Below are 22,463 nucleotides of genomic sequence, written 5' to 3' on the forward strand. Positions count from 1 at the left end.
TTTTGAAAAGCTAAAGTTAAATGCCTGTTTTATAAAAATTCTTTTATACAAGTAACTTTCAGTTATACATAAAGCTTGAACTAGATTCTAAATAGGCTATTCCTCAAATAGATGTTATTTATTTATATTTATATTTATATATATTAACATGACTAGTAGAATATATTTAAACAAATACATTTTATATCTAAATTAATGTATAAATTTAATTATATCCATCCATATTTTTATTGTGGTCATCATCTCAATGGCTGCAACAGCTGTTGTCTTTATTCACTCATAAAGTAGCACCATCTGCTGATCACATTACCATATTGGATATCACTGTACATCCATAAAGCTTTATAACACAGCATAAGCAAATGGAGGAACATTTGTAACAATACAGAAAAAAAAAAAAATAAATAAATTAAAAACTATTTTTAATGAACATCAAAACTATTTGGAGCTAAATTTTAATGTTTCTTATCTGTATCTCTAAGGGTAAACGAATCATAAAAGGTTTCTATTATATAAGAAATATGTATATTATTAAAAAATATTTAAATACCTCTGAAATAAAGTTATTATATTTTTATATTTAATAATAGTAATAATTGTAATAGTTATTTTCATTTTCATATTTTTATCCCACATGGAAAACTACTTTCGTTCCTTAGGACTTTTATTTTAAAAATTGGAGGCCATGTTTAGGTAAGTATGTTATAGTTTATCATAGTTTACTTCAACCTCACTACAACCTCATTCACGTTTACAGGTGTTTTAAACGCATAACGTCGCATTCATGTCTCGTTTCAAAAGAGGAGCACATGTGGACTCTAGAGCAGGATTCAGACAGGAGAAAGAAGACTGTCCTGTCCCATATGGATTACTGAAAGCTGCTAGAAAGAGCGGACAACTCAATCTATCCGGGCGCGGTCTAACTGAAGGTAACAGTACTGGAACTGCACTATTCCACTTCAGTGCACTAACCTCACAAAAGCAGCCATCATTTGTGGCGCCGACATACAGTACTGCCGATATGACATTTGTCATTAATGTCATGAAAAAAAGAAATGAAATTGACAAAGATTTTGTTTAATTTTCTTTTTAAAAAGTTTGAATGAGATCTGTTATTACTTACAGTAAAAACAACAGTGGTATCTTGGGGGAAACCATGTTTACCATGGTGAATTTCTCCATTAAGTGTGATCGTGTATTTGGGTTCAGTTCCTCAGAGTGTGTGGAGGTTGAATATAGACACACCTGAGGAGGCTCAGCAGAACGTGTCGTTTGGAGCTGCAGATCGGTGGTGGGAACAGGCAGATTTGACCAAACTTCTGCTGTCCTCCAACAAACTCCAGAGTCTCTCTGAAGACGTCAAACTCCTCCCTGCCCTGCTTGTCTTGGATGTAGGTTTACACACATCTCATTCTGTTTGAGAGTATTATTACAAAAAAACCTGTAAGACAACACTTTTTATTCTATTTATTTTGTCTTAAATATAATAAATATAAAGGACATAGATGGCTACTATGGTTAAATCAATGTAACATTATTATATTATATTATATTATATTATATTATATTATATTATATTATATATACAGTGGGGTCCACAAGTCTAAGACCATTAGTAAATATTAGTAAATATTTCTATACAAAGTATCAGCATAACTTTTGAGTGAGTCAAAAATGTCAGAAAAATATAAAAAAAAAAAAAAAAAAAAAAAAAAAAAAAAAATCAAGTGTTAGTATTTTAACCTGTTAACTGTCACTGGGCCCACAGCAATTACACATTTAAAACAGTTATATCCTATACTAAACCTAAACTAATCTTGACAAACTATATATAATTTGAAAGCTTAGAATCTCCTTTCATATTTGGTGACTGATGTTCAAAATGAATTACAGAGGAGCAGTAATTTATCAATTTGCAGCAAGCATATTTTCATACTCATAAGGCATGTTCAGACCTTTATTTTGAAATAGCAGTGAACATGAAAAATCATTACAGATTGGTTGAAACATGTTTGTTTTCATGTCAAGAGTTCAAAAAATAACATCCATTCATTTTTTTTTTTTTTTTTTTTTTTTTTTAGAAAAAAAGGTCTGAAAATGTTTTTAATGGAAAACAAAAATACATTTATGATTGTGGCGGTGATCTATAACCCACATACATGTTTTTTTATGTTTATTAGAGGCTGAATTCATATCAAATTCTGCCAAACTTCCCATAATACTTGTGTACATGTCTACTTCATAAATTGTATGAAAATAATGGAAATATATGATTCAGATCACTCAATCTTTATATGGAAATGGAGGCGTCCTTATATGGTTAGTAATGGAGCTTGGTTGTCATCTAGTGAAAAAGTGTGGTACTGCGCCCAAACAAAATCTTACTGAAAGCTCATTTCTTGAGATATCAACCTGAAATTTGGAACACAACTTGTTTTGGCTTTGATTTCAGTGCAGTTTTAGAGTAAAACTTTTGTAAAATATACATTTTACATAAAATATAGCATTTTTACAATTTCATAAACTTAAACTTCTATAACTTTTTTTCTGTTTCACTTATTTCACTTCTACAATAATCTGCCAAATTTAATCTATAAAACAAGACCAGTCTTATGTCTATATTCCACAGTATTCTTTAATTACAACCATTTAAGTTTGGATGGTGCATTTTCATGTCTATAAAAAAGTGGGGGTGACAGTTAACAGGTTAATTGTCCATGGAGATTAAGGGTGTACATTTTAATTAATTTGTACATTTTTTTGCCTTTTTCCAGATCCATGACAATCAACTAAGCTCACTGCCTGATTCTATTGGAGATTTAGAGCAACTACAGAAGCTCATATTGAGGTACTGATGGAGGCAACACTATGTATAAAGCAATATATATATATACCCTATTTAAAGTGTAGACCTTGTGCCATAATACCTGGTCCTCTCCGCAGTCACAATAAACTGACGGAATTACCTTTGGGTCTTTGGAAGCTTACAAACCTGCGATGTCTGCATCTGCAACAGAATCTGATCAAAAAGATTCCTCTGGATTTGGGGCAGCTGGTTAATTTAGATGAACTTGTAAGTGACTGACCTTTTGCCTTGACTAGCAACAAACTACAGTGCATGGCATATAACCTTCCAACAGCATCATAAAAGCCTAGTTCCTCAAATAATATTAATATTAACATCTTTGTTTACATAGATGTACGCTACCAGGTTTGGGGTCTGGAAGAGTTTTAGATTTATTTGATCAAAATTTAAAACAGTAATACAGTAAAACAGTATTTTTTTTTTACAATTTAAAAAAACAACTCTGTTATTTAAATATATTTTAAAATGTAATTTATTCCTGTGATGCAAAACTGAATTTTCAGCATCATTTCAGTCTTCAGTGTCACACGATCCTTCAGAAATCATTCTAATATGCTGATTTTCTGCTCAAGAAACATTTCATAATATCAAATTTATTTAAATATTTTTGTGCAAACTGTGATGCATATTTTGCAATATTATTTTTTAATAAATAGAAAGAACAGCATTTTATGAGAATTTAATGTGTCCTGGCTGAATATAAGTATTCTTTCAAAAAATATCTTGACCCCTTAACTTTTAAACAGTAGTGTACATGAGAAGTAATCCACTGCAGTATGATCATTTGTTATATCTTAGAAATCAAAAAAATTGCTGCGATGTACTCTAGTATTCCAATTATTTAGTTCTTTCCTGCTCTTCCCTCTGAAAGGATCTCTCCAATAATCATCTAATGGATATTCCAGAAAGCCTAGCAAACCTGAAAAGTCTTGTGAAATTGAATTTGTCCTGCAACAAGCTCCAGAGTCTCCCTCCTGGCATCAGTGAAATGAAAAGTATGTTTCGACAGCAGTAGACTAGATGTGAATCATGTTTATTGGTTAACCCGTGAACTCATCCTTCTTTTATTAACCCTCACAGACCTGAGAATGCTGGACTGTTCACGGAATCAAATAGAGAGCATTCCTCCTGTCCTGGCTCAGATGGAGTCCCTCGAGCAGCTTTACTTAAGACACAACAAGTTACGATATCTTCCCGAACTGCCCTGCTGTAAAACACTGAAGGTAAACCAATACCACTGATGTGGAAAGAATAAGGTATGAATGTCTTAAAAGAGAAAGACTAACACAAGGCTGTTTATATGTTTAAAGGACCTTTTTTGTGGGAACAACCAGATTGAGGTGTTGGAGGCAGACCATTTGAAGCACTTGAGTGCTCTGAGTTTCTTAGAGCTCAGAGATAACAAGGTGAAGAGTCTTCCTGAAGAAATAACCCTACTGCAAGGCCTGGAACGCCTGGATCTTACTAACAATGACATCAGCAGGTGCTGGACATATATTATTCCATGTATACTGTAACATTTGAGCCCTGATAAGATATAAGAATTATTATATCATAAGATGAGAAAGCACAGTGTAAAAATTCTTTTTTGTAGAATAAAGTGATAGTTATTTACTCGGTTCATATCGTTCCAAACATGTATGACTTTCTTTATTCTGTTCCTTAACATGACCGTTCAATGACCAAATAAGGATAGTTATCTTATGACTTACAGTGATAGTGATTATTAAATAAATGAATGAATGAAAATCTGTCTTTCTTTACTCACCCTCTATCTTCCGTGGAACATAAAAGAAGATATTTTAAGAAAAGTCAGTGGGGTTTTTTTGTCCATACTATGGAAGTCAGTGGTCAACAGTCTTTGAAATATCTTCTGTTGTCATACAAAGTCTCTCTCTTCTGTGAAACAGTCTGCCATGTGGACTTGGCGCATTGCCTAAGCTGAAGTTTTTGGCTTTGGAGGGCAATCCACTGAGGACAATCCGCAGAGACCTTCTGACTGTGAGTGTTCAACATATCACAGCTTTAAACAAATTTCCGTCCTCTTTCATTCTTATTAATCTCAGATACATCACCGGAAAAGTCTGAAATGCATCAGAAAGTGTTACAGTATCTTCTTTGCAGAAAGGCACTGGTGAACTCCTAAAATATCTCAGAAGTCGAATACAAGGTATGTCTGACATCAATAGTATGATATAATTTTTAAATGATCATTGATTTATCCATTATGAAAAAGACAAAGAAGGTTCTTTGTAACATCATTGTGGGTTTTTGTCACGTTTGAAATGTAGAGCAACCTGATGGGAGCTTGAAAGAAGAGCCAAAAACAGCAATGACTCTCCCAAGCCAAGCTAAAATCAATGTACATGCCATCAAAACTCTGAAAACACTAGACTACAGGTAACAAAAATTCCTCATATGCAACTTTGAGACCAGGAATTTGTGTATTTAACAGTGAAGATTTGCCATTTTTTTCTTAGCGAGAAACAGGAGGGATCCATTCCCGATGAAGTGTTTGACGCAGTTGACGATAGTCCTGTGGCTAATGTAAACTTCAGCAAAAATCAGCTGACAGAAGTTCCACCTAGGTAGCGCAGCCATGGCCATTCCATTTCATTAGAAGCGTTATGGAGATTTACTGAACACTTTACAGTGCTTAGTCAAAAGTATTCTCTCATTTCCTGCAGAATTATGGAGTTAAAGGACACCCTGGCTGACATTAATCTTGGGTTTAACAAGATAACGACCGTTCCAGTGGACTTTTCCGAACTGAAACAGCTGCTACATATAGATCTCAGGTAATCCTTAAGCCTTTTTAAGGCTCCAATTTCAAGATTTCATTCTCCTACGTAATTCAGTGGTTCTCAATTGTTTTTGTCACACCAGCAAAATTTTACTGCTTTCGATAGTGTTGTATTTCTAAGATGGCACAAAGGAAAAAACAACTAATTATCTTGTGGCTGGTAAATTCTAGATTGAGCTGAGTTTTTAAAGGACAGATTTCTGACTTCAGATATTTTGTATTCTGATAAATGTTACTTTAAAGCAAAATATACATAATGAATATGACTCTGAATGAAATACTAAATGTTCTAAATAAGAGCTCTGATGTCACTTAAAAGTGCATCTTACCATAATTTACAACAGCAAAGTGCACTGAACTAATTAATTAATTTTTAAATAATATATATATATATATATATATATATATATATATATATATATATATATATATATATATATATATATATATATATATATATATATATATATATATATATATATATATATACATATATAAAAAAATTTAATTACATTTTTTTATAATTTTTTATTTATTTATTTTTTTCATTTAAGAAACAATCTATTGACCTCACTGCCAATGGAGTTGGAAGGCTTAACCAAGCTGCGGAGTGTTATTTTGTCTTTTAATAGGTAAGTTCTAACATTACTACTCTCACAAAATTGTAACTAAATATATAATATCACTGTTTCTGTGTTTGTTGTGGTCTGAATCATTATTTATTAGGGATGTAACGATACCCTCATGTCACGTTTTGATACATATAACAATAGATATTGCGATACTTCAAGACATATGGTAAAAGACATATGGTAACAAAAATGTACTGTTGATTAAAATGCTAAATTTGGTATTATATTGGGTGTGGAAATGAATAGGTTTGGATTTGGTGCTGCTAATCCAATGCACAGGACAATGTTGATACCAGAATAAAAATATTTCATGATTCTGAAGCTGAAAATACAGAAAAATATGAATATTCTTGCACTCTGTCACTGACTAGATATATTTAAAATAATGTAGGCCACTTTTTTACTTGTAACAAGATATTTGGCATTATCAGGACCCACAAATATTCCCCCATTGCATTATTATACATTATATTCAACATTATATATAGTAGTTTAATGTAGTACTGACACTAAAACTCTGTAAACTTGAATTTTTTTTTCTCACACAGTAATTTTCATTTTGGGTGAACTATGCACAACATATATTGTTGCATTTTTGTATTGTGATGTGATATATTGTTACACCCCTATTATGTACATTTATCTTTAGGTTCAAGTCATTCCCAGATGTGCTGTACCGCATCTCATCCCTTGAGACCATTTTAATCAGTAACAATCAAGTTGGAGGCATTGATCCTGTCCAAATGAAGACCCTAAATAGGCTGTCTACTCTGGATCTGTCCAACAATGATATCATGCAAGTGCCACCAGAACTTGGCAACTGTACCAGTCTGAGGTGAGGTTGACGTTTCCTTCCGATTCTAGCAAACTGAGGACTTTAGTCTGGGTAGAATCCATATTTTAACGAAAACGAGGCAGTGAGAACAAACGTACAGTCTGTTCAACTGAAAAGCTGTCTTTCCAATTAGACAAAAACTCTGGAAAACAGATTACTATTAACATGACAAAGAGCCTGTTAGTTTAACATGATCATATGATTTATCTTATGTCTTTAGGGCTCTAATGCTTGATGGGAATCCTTTCCGTAATCCAAGAGCTGCCATCCTTAGTAAAGGAACAGATGCTGTCCTTGAGTATCTCCGAAGTCGTATTCCAACATAATTTTCACGTTTAATGTAAATTCAACCATTGGTGATGATAAACGATCAATTTTTGTGCCATAATACTGATATTTGCACTTCCTGACCGTATAAAAAATACAAGAATTTCCTTCCACTTGTTTTAATTGATCTTAACTGCCACTTTACCCTCAAAAGTGACATTGTAAAATCATTACAGAATAATGTAATGACATTGTTTATAAATAAACCGTCGGCATGCTTTGTAACGAAATTAAGACAAAAGGCATTCAAATTAACAAAAAAAAAGGTGTGTTCAAGTTTTAAACTTTATAATTGCTTTTCAGTGTGAATGTTTATACTGTATTTTCCATTATGAAAGCACTAGTAATAAATGCTAAAAAAGAAAGAGTTTTGTTTGTGTTTTATCGTCTATAAAGGACCACAGAATGACCAGTAGTAACAATAGTGACATTTTTATTATTTGTACAATAAAGATACATTATTCAAAACACCTCTTAGATACTGAAAAAATTCTGTACTCCAAAGCCGAAAATGGCTCCAATATTTGCTGAACAGCATTGGACTTTCTTCTCCTTTTTATACAGGTTTGTTATTTTAATTTTTTGTAACTAAAATTTATTTTAAATATGTACATATATCATCTGCAAAATGCATTCTAGACACAGAATATATGTCATCAATTACATATTTGCGGTAATACAGAAAAAAATTGGAAGGAGTAAACTTGCATGTGCAAATAAATGATATGATAAATCGTCACTAATTCTTTTGAACTAAATTGAATAATTTATTCTAGATATAATTACTTTTTGCACAAAAATGAAACGGCATTCAAGTTCAGTAAGTCTTAATACTGCAGAAAGCTTTAAGTACATTCACAATCTATTGGAATAAATTATTTAAATGTCTCCATTCATAGTTATTTACATCAATACTGCAATTAGACTGAATAGTACCATATATTACCTTTTATATTCAATAGGTCTTTAAACACATACAAAAATGACCATTTGTATATTCATATACATATATGTTTATGACACAAATTCACAATTACTTTAGAAAGAATTGTACATATTTGTTTCTAGTGTTTCCTTCCCTCGCAATCCAACTCTCGTCCATACATTGGTTTTGTGTTCTTTATAAAATTTAACAATTTGAGCATAGCTAATATCAATATATTAGAAACCATTATCTGAAAACATTTAGTAAAAATAATCATTATCAAATGTTCTTTCACAATAGTATTTGAACAATTAATTGCATCATCCATAATAATCTTTAATACTCAACAATCTTTCTCTGAAGCTAAATGCAGTGGGTGTTGTGTCGGGGTCTTTCAGAGTGCATTTCGGTCTCGAAACCCTCCCTCTAAATGCTACATTTTTAGCAACATTTGAAACATGCCCAGGATTTTTTCTTTTTTTTTTCTTTTCCTTTTTCTTATTTGGGAGGAATATTATGGCACTGTTTATCACAATGATGACTGATTTAAAAGGGGGGAAAAAATGCCAAAAGAGATGTAAAACAATAGGTATGTTAAAACAGTTTGTCCAAAACACACAGACCCCTAATAAGCATCCTAATAAAACAAGTTTAAGAGTGAAAGCATGCTCTAATCAGTAAAGCCTTACATGTGTACACTGTATCTAGTCCGTTTTATTATGACAGGAATTCCCTTTGTTGTTCCATTTAAAAAAAAAAAAAAAAAAAAAAAAAAAAAAGATTAAAAAACCTTAAAGCAGCGTAACAACAACAAAGCAACCGGAATTAAGCTTTTTTTTTTTTTTTTTTTTTTGCCTTCCACTTAAACTCTAGCATGTGATATGAAAGTACATTTTTATATAGAAAAGTGTTGCCAATAAACTGCCACATGTGCATGAATTTTCCTGGCAGCAAACAAATTCAAAGAACATGGAAATGTACATTCACATTATAGTGAATGAGTAAGACCCACCCTGATCTGAGCTCGGAAAATTCCATGAATACCAATAGAGGGTGCTGCAGGAAAACCATAAAAACGGAAGAAATATTGCTTAGGGAATCTTTTCTGTCATTTGATTTGTGCAAATACAGAATGTTAAAAGGGGACGTTTTGTTTTCCCTAAATTGTCGTTTTCATGAGAAGGATATCTCTTGTAAATTGTTACAAAAACTCGTCAGTGTGTTAGAAAATCATCAATGTGTCTTTCATTCACATTCTATGCTCTAATCACATTTGAGTTGTAAATGTATATATTTACACAAGGCATTTACAAAGTTGAGGCAGTGTTATGGTGGGTAAATGTCCTTAAAAGCAGATGTGCTTTCATGCTCCAAGATTAAACCGAAAAGCTGCTAGGAAAAATAGGTACAAAATAATACGCCATATAAATAAGCAGGAAAAAATGCACCCACTTACAGCCACAGGCTGAGATAAAGAAGAATATCAACAACATCAACGAAAGATTTCAACAAATGTATGTTCGTGTAGAATGTGTAAGCCATATGTAACGTTATTAGATATGTCCTCTAGTGTACATTTGGCACTGGAATTTGCCATTGGTCCAGCAATTGGCAAAATTGTTCCTAGATAAAAAGATGATGTACAAGTTCCTGTGTTCCATCTGGTTGAGAAGTCTTTAAGCTATAAAAATATTTATATTGTGCTCTCCCTTAAGATTACCAAGTCCACAGTTTTCGGGAAATTCTTCAGAAGAGACACTGCTGTTTCATGCTCCATGTGTAAGAAACTATGTCCGTTGGCCTGCAATGCAAGAATGAAGCACATGGTAAACAAAATGAACTGGGAGAGGCGGGGAGGGAGGGAGGGAACAGGGGGGGGGGGAGGGGGCAGGAACAGGCACGGCAGCACAGGAGGGCTGGGAACAGGCCTAGCTCAAAGAGGATAAAGAGATATACACTGTGAGGGAGAGAAAAGAGAGAGAGATGCACACAGGAGATCATGCTGTAAAAGGAGAGAAGGTGGAAAGAAGCTGGTCTTTAGACTCACTGGATCTGTGGAAAGAGAAGGAGCTGCTTTCTGCAGACGGTTCTAGTGGTGTACACTGACAGCAACACATATAACCAGAGACAGCCCAATAACTTCCCATAAAGTTATTTAGGCACACAGAGCCTGGATTGCCCCTGTATACAGTAGGTACAGGCAGCAATGCCAGGCAGTTTGCTTTTATGGAAAATACACAGACAGATACTGTCTGAATAACAATTTAGACATGTGCTTTTTCTTTGTAGGTTACTGTTACTGTAAGTTTCCCGTTACTGTCCAGAAATAAATCATATACAATTTTTATATATATAATATATATATACACACACGCACTACAGTTCAAAACTTTGCCGTCAGTAATTTTTTTTAATACTTTTTTAATATTAATATTTTTATTCCCTAAGGATGCATTAAAATGATCAAACATGACAATAAATACTTTTAAATTGTAGTTTCTTTTCATCAAAGAAAGAAAAACATGATTTCCACAAAAAAATATTAAACAGCACAACTGTTTTCAATGTTGATAATAATTAGAAATGTGTCTTAAGCACCAAATGGCTGCTTAAAATTCAGCTTTGCCACTAAAGGAATAAATTAAAAATATTTAAAATAGAAAAAAAATCTTAAAATATATATATAATTATATTGTAATAATACTTTAAATATTGTTTTTTATTTTATTGTATTTATTTTTTATTTTTAATCAAATAATATATATCTTTTATTTAAAGTGCCCCTATTATGCTTTTTCGAATATTACCTTTCCATGCAGTGAGGAAAAAAACAATCGATTCTGGACTGCTGAAATGAGTCATCAGCAATTCCAGTGTTGCTTTTCCATTTCCTGTTACATACCAATGTAACAATGTAACAAATTTGTACTAAGGTCTTCAGTAGCTGCCTGCAAACAATGTCTATCCGCCCTCAAACAGTGTAGTTGTAGCTGAGGCCTGGAAGAGTTTGGTTTGTGTTGTTGACCCTGTACTGCGAATCCACTTTGCATATCAATGTCTATACAAGTGTTGAGGAATCCTCCGGAGCTGAAATTCAGATATGGTAATGGCAGTTTTGTTTCTGACACAGACTAGGCCATCTGACCAATAAAAACAGAGTAGACTCGTTGAAAGGAGAATTTTAGAGAGACTGAGGGTGCTTTCACCCTTGCATTTATGGTGTACACCTGGGTTCGAATGATGTTAGAGTTCGGTTCGTTGGATGATGTGAACGCTGTCTTCCGAACTTGGGTGTGCACCCGCGAACTGTACCCGAATTCGCTTAAAAAGGGTGGTCTGGTAGCCTGACTTCGTCATACTCATATTCTAGGCAGAATGTGAGTCTGATACTGCTCCATTGCACTTGAATTATGGGGCGTGTCTTAACCGAACCAGTAAAAAAAAAAAACTCTGCACTCAATTGGATAGACCTACAACCAATCAGAGCAACGCAGTAAGTGACGTATGTTGAACTTGTACTTAAACTTTTGCCAAATCCCGTTGGAAGGACGGCAAACACATCTTTCCCATCGACAAATGCCTTGATTGCGGTTCTTTGTTCGTCTTTTAAAATTAATGCGCCGTCGATTTCTTTTATTACAGACGTGATAGCGGAATCTAAACATCTTACTTCTCCAGCTGCAGTCATCGTTGGTGAAAACCAATTCAACCCAAGCGCTCTTTGATGACGGGGGTGGTTACGTAACCGCAGATAGCCTGTCCATCATCGATTAAAGCCCGCCCTGGCAATTTGATTGGCTCGGCCTTCTGGGAGCCGAGCATAATTACTCCACAATGGATCGAGTCCAGACCGAACTTCCCGTCCAAAAAATGTTGTGGGCGGGGTTCGGGCTGGCACCCAGGCTAGTGGTCTGGGGTACGGTTCATGTGAGCTCCTTTACTCTCCTGACTTAATGACTTAATACTAACACAAACGTATTAAATCGCGGAAGTAAACCACTATTTAATGAAGTATGATTTGATAAAAATGTGTTTCACTCACTTTCCTGATGAGTGTGACTGACGCACTGCAAGCAGAGAGCTGTATATGTCATTTCTGCTCACCTTCAGCATTCTTTAGAACATTTGCAGTACATTCGGACCAGATAGATGCAAGTGCCGTTATGTATTGAAGCTTTGGGAACAAAACCAACAGTTCAAAATCAAAAATATAAAAGTGAGGTGAACCAAGCTATGCATTTTGCCGCCATCTCCTGCTCCGTCGTTACCAAGTAATGGGGTAACCACTGCAGTTCAGACCCAAATATTATAATCTGAACACAGTCCAGTGGGGGCAGGGGAAGGGGGAAGCAATCAAACTCTGGTCCAGACCAGGCAATTGAACCAAGTGTGAATGCACCCTTCGAATGAACCGTTTTCAGACTCTTAGAAATTCGGTGATGTCCAATGTATATTATGAGAAAATGTTAATCTATTGCAGGAGACCTCCAAAACAAAATTAAGAACCTTTACACTAGCATAATAGGGGCACTTTATTGGGAGGTGATGGGATACATTTCAGTACACTGGAAAAGACCAGATTCAATCTGCATCAAAGATAAACATAAAATTGAGGTAGTTGGTTGTACTGATTAGTTTCGCTTATTTACATTCATTTTGTAATATCTGATAAATAAAATTCATAATTCAATGTAAAATATATAATTATTTCATGCCATTAAATTGACTAAGACATGTGGCAGCTTGAAATGTTATAACAGTCTGTTCTTTGAAATCAGAGAGGACAGTAATGCATGTCAAAGTTGGACAAACATAACAACAGAAGTCCATGCTCACTTGTTTGAGACGCACACACACATACACACAGGACATTTAATGCCACATGCAAAGCCCTCCACTGGCAGTGTGGCGGAGGATGCATTGTCGCAACTCTTGGGACAATGTGATGGAGAACAGTGTTACCTTCAGAATTTTGTCCCCTGGTCGTAGAACGTTGGAGGCAGGTCCATCAGGCTGTACCCTAGTAACAAAGATACCCTATAAGTCAAAAGTGATATGAGGTTAGGAACCACATGGTGACTATGGTTTAGAATCTTTGCCGTTTAATCTGGATTTAGATTTTCTTTGGTTTCTCTCTCTCTTTTTTTTCCTCAAAAACACAAACGTAATTGTCTTTATCTATAAAATTACCATTTACAATTAATAAGTAAATGCAAGCGTTAAACTGAAAAGCGAATGTAAAACTTATATGATTGATTTTTCTTTTTTTTTTCTTTTTTTAAGAGTAAAGTTAGAGGATCCATTAGTGACTGTTTTTGTGCTGAAATTAAGGCAGAGATTATAAAGCATACATATTTTAATTACATGTGGGACCCATCAGTATGCACCATGTGCACACATATCAAGTCTTATTATTATCGACACCACATATTGAGAGTCCACCAAACTTTACATCATTTCTTCAAAGCTCACAGGGATTCATCCCCAAAGCAACAATATACAACACAAGCAATCTCTTAATGCTATGTTAAAAACCTTATGGGGAAAAAAGAATTAATAGAAAACAATTTCTATCTAATCAATATAGTATTAATATACATTCAAGCTACTTACACATGAAACAGATGTAGAATATCCTTTTTTCCATATACTTAATGAATATCAGCAACATTTGAGTCAAAACACTTTTGTTTTAACTGTCACCAAATGTTGCCAAGACATGAAAAGGTTAAAAGGTAATGCAGTCAGCTGGTGCGCAAGGTTGTGCATTGCAGTAGCGCATGTTTCCATGGAAACTCTACTGAGAGACACACTTTGCTGACTGAAGAGAGATAGCTTTGATTTTGTTCTATATAAAGCATTGTTTTAATGCAATTTATGATAACGAAATGCTGAAATTAGCATACTATGTTGTGCTCTGTCCTTTAAAACAGAGAGTGAAATGGTCTTACCATGTCCGAGGGCTTGAAGGGGTTCCCCTGTCCACTGATTCCCCCTGAGATGCTGAAACCAAGGCCAGGGTTCTTCTCGATTCTCACACAGAGCTGTCAACAACATAAATAAAACAGAAATCCGAGTTTTAGGCTAACCCTATTTTAATCCACATACATTTAAGAAAACGTCTTTTTTCTCTACGTTTTTGGCCTTCCATCCACACTAAGATGGCGCTTTTGTCCAAGAAAGACAAGTGAATACATTTGTGGACATTAGTGTGGACTGTGAAAATGGAAGTATTCGAAAACAACAATGCATGTTTAGTCATGTGACACATATTGAACCCTTAGATATCTATGGATTTACCAGCATTTTGTGCCTACTATTCATTTTCATAGTATTGTTAAAAATAAATGTTTCTTTGAACAGTCTTTATATTACATTCCTGCAAAGGTAATAGAAAATTGCTGTCTTTCTGCAAAACATGAGAGCAATTGCATTTTAGACCATATGTGGAATGAAGATTTTGAGTACAACCTAGATGTACCAGTAAGTGGTGAGATATTTTCTAAATAAAATGATTGTGGCAGAAGTATATCATGAGAACTTTATGTCTGGTCTCTCCGTGTCATCTCAGTAAGATGATTTAAGCGTTTTCAGACTTCTGGAAAACGCTAATGTGGACAGAGAACATTTTGAAATGAAATCACTGCTTTCAAATGTATCTGGATTAATGTATGTAGTCTTAGGGGCTGTTTACACAACACCGTTTGTAGCTAAAAAATTTTATGCATTTTGGCTGTCAATTTACATGACAATGGCGTTTTAGGGCACTGAAAATGCAAACTTTTTGAAAACACTTCCGTTATTGCCTCAGAGGAAACTACAAAAATGCGAATTTGTGAAAACGGTGACGTCATGAACATGCATGCGTATGTTCAGTCTATAGGAGCATAGTTGAAAGTGACATATGAAGGCCAAGTATGGTACACAATCCTGACACATCGAGCTTTATAATGGCAGTGAACCATATTTAACAAGTTATAAAGTAAAATATATACTTCCGCCAGAATGCCTTCCCTATTCATCTTACGAAGAAAGTGTAAAGCCTCTTGCAGGTCAAAATGCTTACGCTAAGTTTTACGATATTGCGATATTATAAGTTTGAATACTGAAGGCGATATTGAGCTTCACACTTGTTGGTCCCGTTCACTGCCATTATAAAGCTCAGATGCGTCAGGATATTTATTAATATAACTCTGATTGTGTTCATCAGAAAGAAGAAAGTCATATACAGGTGCTGGTCAAATAATTAGAATATCATCAAAAAGTTGATTTATTTCACTAATTCCATTCAAAAAGTGAAACTTGTATATTATATTCATTCATTACACACAGACTGATATATTTCAAATGTTTATTTCTTTTAATCTTGATGATTATAATTGACAACTAAGGAAAATCCCAAATGCAGTATCTCAGAAAATTAGAATATTACTTAAGACCAATACAAAGAAAGGATTTTTAGAAATATGCACACACATTAGGAGTAGTGATTAGTGAACACACACACCCGGAGCAGTGGGCAGCCATTTTTTGCTGTGGCACCCGGGGAGCGATTGGGGGATAGGTGCTTTGCTTAATGGCACCTCAGTCATTTCCTGCCAGTATTGAGACTCAGGCTACTTTCATAAACGGACATTTCAATCTCTCCGGTTTCAAAAATAACATCGTGCACACGTCAGTTTTCAGAAAAGTGTTCAATTACACGTACCCGTGTATATATGCCGTCAAGAGCATGCCAAACCTGTAGGTGGTGGTGTAACGAGAAGCTCAAGCCCACGTAAGCCAATCAGAATCCCGAAAATAGCAACGAATAATACACGAGAAGAGTTTGCACCAACATAAATAGCAACGAATAACAACATAAATAGCAACGAATAACATAAACATAAATGCGACTGCTACTCTAAACACTTCCATGATCACATGTAAACATAGGTCGCACTTTTGACGTAGGTGCGAGTTCTGGCGCATACTGTGACGTTGGCTGCCTAAACACCCGTTTGTCTCAGTTTACATGCAAACGTGCAAACGAAACTTTTTAAAATCTCCACTCTGGCCGGAGTTTTTAGAAAGACTCGTTTTCAGAGGCGAATTCTCCATCCGCAAACGAAGGGAAATGTCTCCGTTTTTCAAAATAACCATGTACGTGTAAACGGGGCCTCAAACCCACAACCTTTCAGGTTACCAGTCTGACTCCCTAACCATTAGGCCACGCCTGCCCAAAAGTTACATCGCCAAAAGTTACAACTACTGGCCTGGCATGCATAATACAGTGTTTTAAACTGTTTTCGTGGATCCGTGTGAACGAGGATTGTTTTGACAACGTTGTTGTCTGTACACAAAAGAAAACAAAGGAAAAACTTTACTATAAACTTTTATATAAAATTTTAACTATAAAGACAACGATATAGTTCTAAAAATCGTTCTCAATATTAAAGAGTTCATATCACAGCTATAACGATAACGGCACAGAGAAACAATATCGTTGGAATCACTTTCAGAGTGACTGTATCTAGCTGATGAACGATAAAAACATTGGCAGCCAATCAGAATCCATCCCGCTGTAATGAGCTTGAGCATTTAAAGTGACTGACAAGAACATGCTTAGAATAAACAGAACGATATCGTCCACTGGTGTTTACATTAATATAGTTATCTTTATAGTTATCGTTCTTGGTGTGAATGGGCCTTTAGACATTAGAAGAAGATGATTTGAACAAGGAAACACTCTATTAATCAGTCCCTCCTGGATTTCGCAATTCTGCGATCGCTGAATTTATTGCAAAATCAACCAAACTCTGCAATAAAACCTCGAGAACACAAATCACCAACATTCACCATGGATTTAATGTAGAAACACTAACAGAAATGGTCTAATGTTTTCAAGCACTTTTACAGTAAGTGCTTCACACAAATTTTTTCAGCACTTCAAAGCTTTAAGTATTACCCTATTTGAAAGTTATTTTTAATGTGATGACTAAAACATTATTTGTTCATCCTTCATAGGTTGTCCCCATTTATAAAACTAGTTTACAAAAAGTTTCACAATGTAGGAAAGCAAACACTTACTTAAAAATAAAAAAGACATTAAATTACCACTGTAGTAGATGGCTGCAGAGAAGCACTTATTGGCCATTCTAATACACACACACATATATATACATTCCTAATGTCTAAGTAATTTATATTTAGAAATTAGGAATGATAGTAATAAAAGTTATTTTTATCTGCATCTCAACTCAGCTCAGTGCTTTACTGTCAAGTGCTGGTGCCATCTTCTGTAGAACTTAATGGGGCACCGGTGCTACTGCCCTCAAATGTTATTCTGGAGCCCTGCAATTGTTCTCAATGCCAGAGAAGTAATAACAGTGTTAGAAGAATGTTTGTGGTATATTTTCTCTGCAAAACAACAAGAAATGCCGCAAATATTGGCACAAATCTTGAGAAAAGCTGCAGCAAAAGCTGCACAAAAATCAGAAAAAAATCCTGCAAAATCCTGGAGGGACTGATTTAATATTCCATGATTGTGGCATGAATCTTGATTGGTCTTCTTTCTTGCTTCCATTTGCATACTGAATTGCAATTGGTCATTTCTGTCTTTGCATTTTTATTCTGATCAATGGTACCTGCTCTGGAAAGCCATCCATGCTCTTCTGGCCTTTAGTCTGGATGAAGCAGCGGGCGCTCTGAGGCCGGGGGCTGGTGGTGGTGATGGGCATGGGCAGAGGTGACTGGTACTGCTGGATGGACACCTTGTTGATGGCCCCCTCATACTGCTGGTCACGGGCCGTCCGGTGGGGTGGGGTGGCTGAGGTTATCATCATCCCCTGTTGTTGATGGGGATTGTGAATGCCAGGCTGTGGGCAAACATCAAGCAAATGTTTAATGAATGGTACATACAGCTGGCAAGCGCCTTTATATCATCACAGGAACGGAGACATGTATTAGCTACACAGGCCCTCAAGACATTTTGATTTCATTATTTGATTAATTAATTTCATTTTCATTACATTAGACTTTTCTACACAACACTAAATGTGTCAGCAGAAGCAAAACGTTCCACAATATTGAGCGACAACCTAAAGACATTCACCAATAGACTGAGGTTGCTAAGGAGACCAAGCAGGAACACGCGTTGTGAAATGAATCACGACAGCAGGTAGTAATTAACCCTGGCATTTGAAAAAATGAACATGGCAATCACGATACAACAGAGATGTCTATCTCGCAGAGAACAGGTTAAGCCAGAGAAAACTTAAAGAGTAGAACATGACAGGGTTTAATACACAGAGACATGTGGGAGTCTCTCTAAAAACGTATTGTGGAAATAATAAAACTATAATGAGATCCAGACAAATGCAATGAATCATTTCAGTTCAGCATAGCTTATGAAAGAAATGGGACCATTTTAGAGGTGAGAAAGTTTTACAGTGATTGCTGAGGATTTATCATATTAACTGAGACTAGGTAGTGATCATTTTGTTCTACCGAGACAAGGAGGGATTGTGAAACTAGTCAAATGACGGTCTTTAGGAAACTTCATAAAACTTGATAAAAAAAATAATAAAAAAAACATAATTTTGACAATGTTTTATTTTATATCTCCAGCATTCTGAACACATTCAATAAAGCTTGTTTGTAACAATAATCGCCTTAATGGCTTTCGGAATCTTTGACCAATAAGTACGACAAACAACATGCTGTATCAAAAAATAAATAAAAATAAAAAATAACTTTAATCAATACCTTTTTGATGACATTCATGTTCTCTGGTGGCACGTCTCTTCGTCCCAGTGAGTATGGGGCCCACTGACTACTTGGGGAAACCACCTCTTGTCCATTATCTAAAATATTGCTCTGTTGTGAAGGTGTCTGAAAGGATATAGTGCTATCAGTGAGCAGAATCCAAAACAGTGCTCTAAAATTACACTGCCAAAATAAAAATATGCTCGTTTTAAAGAACTGAAATGTGAGAAGGACACTCCCACAATTATCAGCTTACTATTTGACTGTTCCATTCACATGCTTTCATCAATTTAAGGACTAAAAATGTTTTGGGGTCTGTTGTTAATGTTATTTATTTTGTCCGATTCATTAAAGACACTATGATAAGTACATAACGGTGCAAAACAAAATCTGTGCTGAAAGCATGTTGAATGGCAGAATTCCCCATATTGCGAGTTGGTTCTAGGCCTATTGCACGAAACTGGTTTCAATGGCTACCCAGGAAAGTTTGAGTTTAGTTTGAGCAACCTTTTTTTCGGACACAAGAAGGTTAATTTTTTTTTGGTTTATTGGTGTTCATCGCAATGGTAACGTCTCGGTTACGTATGTAACCCTCGTTCCCTGAAGGAGGGAAAGGAGACGTACGTTGGGGATCCCCAGTTCGTCGGTCAGTTCCAACATACGTTGAACGTGACCGACTGAATGGGAACTCAAACTACATGGCTAATTATTTATATATATATATATATATATATATATATATATATATATATATATATATATATATATATATATATATATATATATATATAAAATATATGAATCACATATAATTTAAATTATCCTTAATGCATTAAACATAAGCAATTACATTTTCACAATTAATATTACATTTTTGAATTAATTTATAAATATATACATGTAAATAAAAGCTTAAGAAATAATAAAGCTTTAAAATTTACTAAGCTTATGTTTTTATTTAAAGCTGCACTATGTAACTTTTTTGTGTTCAAATTTCAAAGTTCAATACATCATGAATCCATTTTCCAAAACGTGTTTTTGTCTTATCCTGAATCACTACGGTACACCTATAATAAGTGTTTATATTCTGACTATTTTAGACCGGTCGAGTCGGCACCGCTGCGGAGTAGCCCAGTACCTCCGTGGCTCGTCATAGACATAAACAGAGAGAAGTAGCTCCGGCTACAATATTCTTCTGCAAGACGCATGCAGTTTTGTTTATTAACTGCTAGAGCACCAAAAGTTCCATGGTGTTGCTTTAAGCTCTTTCATAGACAAGGCTTAAGCCTAATTGTGAGCCCACTGAACTCGATCTAAAATGGGTTGGATTTGGGTTTTTTGACAAATCTAACCCTACTAAGTTTGTTGCTAACTTTGTGCAACAGGCATCTGAGTGCTAGGTTGTGGCGGATGCAGCAGTCTACTGCAATCTGGCATACTTAACCAGGACTTTACAGCCATACTTAAAGGCCCCGATATATTTCAAACAAAGTTCTTTTTTCCTTCTTCGTTTAGGGGTAAAACGAAGTTCGAAATGCGTGACCAGCGATATACTGTAAACGAACATCTGACACCGCCCACACAGCTGAGAGTGACGGTTAGACGAATATGTAAATATATGCTGTACACTTTCTACTCGGTAACAAAATAAACACAACAAAAATGAGAAAACTGCAAGCACTTTTATAGAAAGCATAAGAAAAGCGTCTGATCATAACGTGTATGTTAGCACGAGCTCTGCAAATTAGCACTCCAGTCACATTTATTTGTATAGCACTTTATTCAATAGATTGCTTAAAATCAAGCAGCTTTACAGTATCAAACAAAGCACAACTTCATTTTGTACTACACTGTGTGCAGAATTATTAGGCAAGCTGATTTTCTGATCATATTTTTTTTCCAAGCACATTTTACCAATTCCAATCCACATCAATCTTAATAACTACTATTAATATTGTTTTTAATCATTTATAAGTAATATATAATTGTTCATGAAGGCTGGAAATGAAAAATGCCTTATATTCAGGTGTGCAGAATTATTAGGCAGGTTTGCTTTTACAGGCAAAATGAGCCAAAAAAAGAGATTTAACTCAGACTGAAAAGTCAAAAATTATTAAATACTCACGAGAAGGACGCAATACTAATGCAATACTAGAATTTGCAAAGTGAAAGCATGACCAAGGGAAAGCAAAATGCTCATGGGGTCAGCGGGGTCATACAAAATCAGGTGGAAAAGAAAAGACACATGTTAACTGCAAAAGATTGAAGAATTAAGGTGACGAATTAAGTGTGAAACCATCAGGAACCCTTTAGTCTCCAGCGCCACCATTTTCCAGAACTGCAACCTACCTGGAGTCTCCAGAAGTGCAAGGTGTCAGGATCTCAGAGACTTAGGTTAGCTAAAGAATCCTAAAAAATGACCCGCTCTTAATAATAATCACAAGCTGAAATGTTGTGAAATACATGAAGACTGGGTTTTTATAGGCTTTATAGACAGACAGCTTGAGAGTGACTCCTGAAGGACCAGCACCACATCCTGTTGTACCACTGTTTGAAGAATTTATCTTCCAAAATCTGGCAGTAAGGTGTGGGAGTTTACTTTTAGTCCCTCTCTTATCCTGAAATGTCCGTCTTGCAGAGATGGACTAAAAATGATCTTCCAAAACTTACTGCCAGATTCTGGAAGATAAATTCTTCAAACAGTGGTAAAAGAGGATGTGGTGCTGGTCCTTCAGGAGTCACTCTCAATCTGTCTGTCTATAAGGCCTATAAAAACCCAGTCTTCATGTATTTTATAACACTTCAGCTTGTGATTCTTATAAGAGCGGGTCATTTTTTAGGATTCTTTAGCTAACCTAACTAAGTCTCTGAGACACCTTGCACTTATGGAGACTCCAGGTAGGTTGCAGTTCTGGAAAATGGTGGCGCTGGAGACTAAAAGGTTCCTGATGGTTTCACACTTAACTCTTCACCTTAATTCTTAACTCTTTTGCAGTTAACATGTGTCTTTTCTTTTCCACCTGTTTTTGTATGACCCCGCTGACCCAATGAGCATTTTGCTGTCCATTGGTCATGCTTTAACTTTGCAATTTCTAGTATTGCATTAGTATTGCGTCCTTCTCGTGAGTATTTAATCATTTTTGACTTTTCAGTCTAAGTTAAATCTCTTTTTTGGCTCATTTTGCCTGTAAAAGCAAACCTGCCTAATAATTCTGCACACCTGAATATAAGGCATTTTTCATTTCCAGCCTTCATGAACAATTATATATCACTTATAAATGATTAAAAACATTATTAATAGTAGTTATTAAGCTTGATGTGGATTGAAA

The 22,463-nt window shown here is 35.1% G+C and overlaps 2 protein-coding genes across 9 annotated transcripts in view; one reads left to right on the forward strand and one right to left on the reverse strand.

Annotated features, from left to right (window-relative positions):
* The first annotated feature begins 694 nt into the window (after positions 1-694).
* lrrc40 (leucine rich repeat containing 40) lies at positions 695-7,828 on the forward strand. The gene is made up of 15 exons (XM_048199830.1): positions 695-929; positions 1,210-1,391; positions 2,775-2,848; positions 2,944-3,073; positions 3,738-3,861; positions 3,947-4,089; positions 4,177-4,349; positions 4,777-4,867; positions 4,991-5,036; positions 5,158-5,266; positions 5,347-5,454; positions 5,554-5,664; positions 6,224-6,301; positions 6,951-7,136; positions 7,357-7,828. Exons 1-15 carry the CDS (start codon positions 785-787, stop codon positions 7,460-7,462), a joined length of 1,806 nt encoding a protein of 601 aa, XP_048055787.1. The 5' UTR covers positions 695-784; the 3' UTR covers positions 7,463-7,828.
* A 51-nt stretch (positions 7,829-7,879) lies between these two features.
* The window catches only part of lrrc7 (leucine rich repeat containing 7), a 150,367-nt gene continuing 135,783 nt past the window's right edge, over positions 7,880-22,463 (reverse strand). For 7 of the 8 annotated variants that reach the window (XM_048199826.1, XM_048199823.1, XM_048199825.1 and 4 more), the window contains 5 exons: positions 19,135-19,260; positions 18,015-18,245; positions 14,340-14,432; positions 13,351-13,425; positions 7,880-10,189 (listed from right to left, as the gene is read on the reverse strand). In XM_048199826.1, coding sequence (XP_048055783.1) covers positions 10,082-10,189; positions 13,351-13,425; positions 14,340-14,432; positions 18,015-18,245; positions 19,135-19,260 — 633 coding nt within the window. In that variant the 3' untranslated portion in view covers positions 7,880-10,081. The remainder of the gene's footprint in view (positions 10,190-13,350; positions 13,426-14,339; positions 14,433-18,014; positions 18,246-19,134; positions 19,261-22,463) is intronic. The other variant, XM_048199829.1, reaches the window with a different exon arrangement.

The sequence above is a fragment of the Megalobrama amblycephala genome, linkage group LG8 (assembly GCF_018812025.1).
Source record: "Megalobrama amblycephala isolate DHTTF-2021 linkage group LG8, ASM1881202v1, whole genome shotgun sequence".
Taxonomy (NCBI): Eukaryota; Metazoa; Chordata; class Actinopteri; order Cypriniformes; family Xenocyprididae; genus Megalobrama; species Megalobrama amblycephala.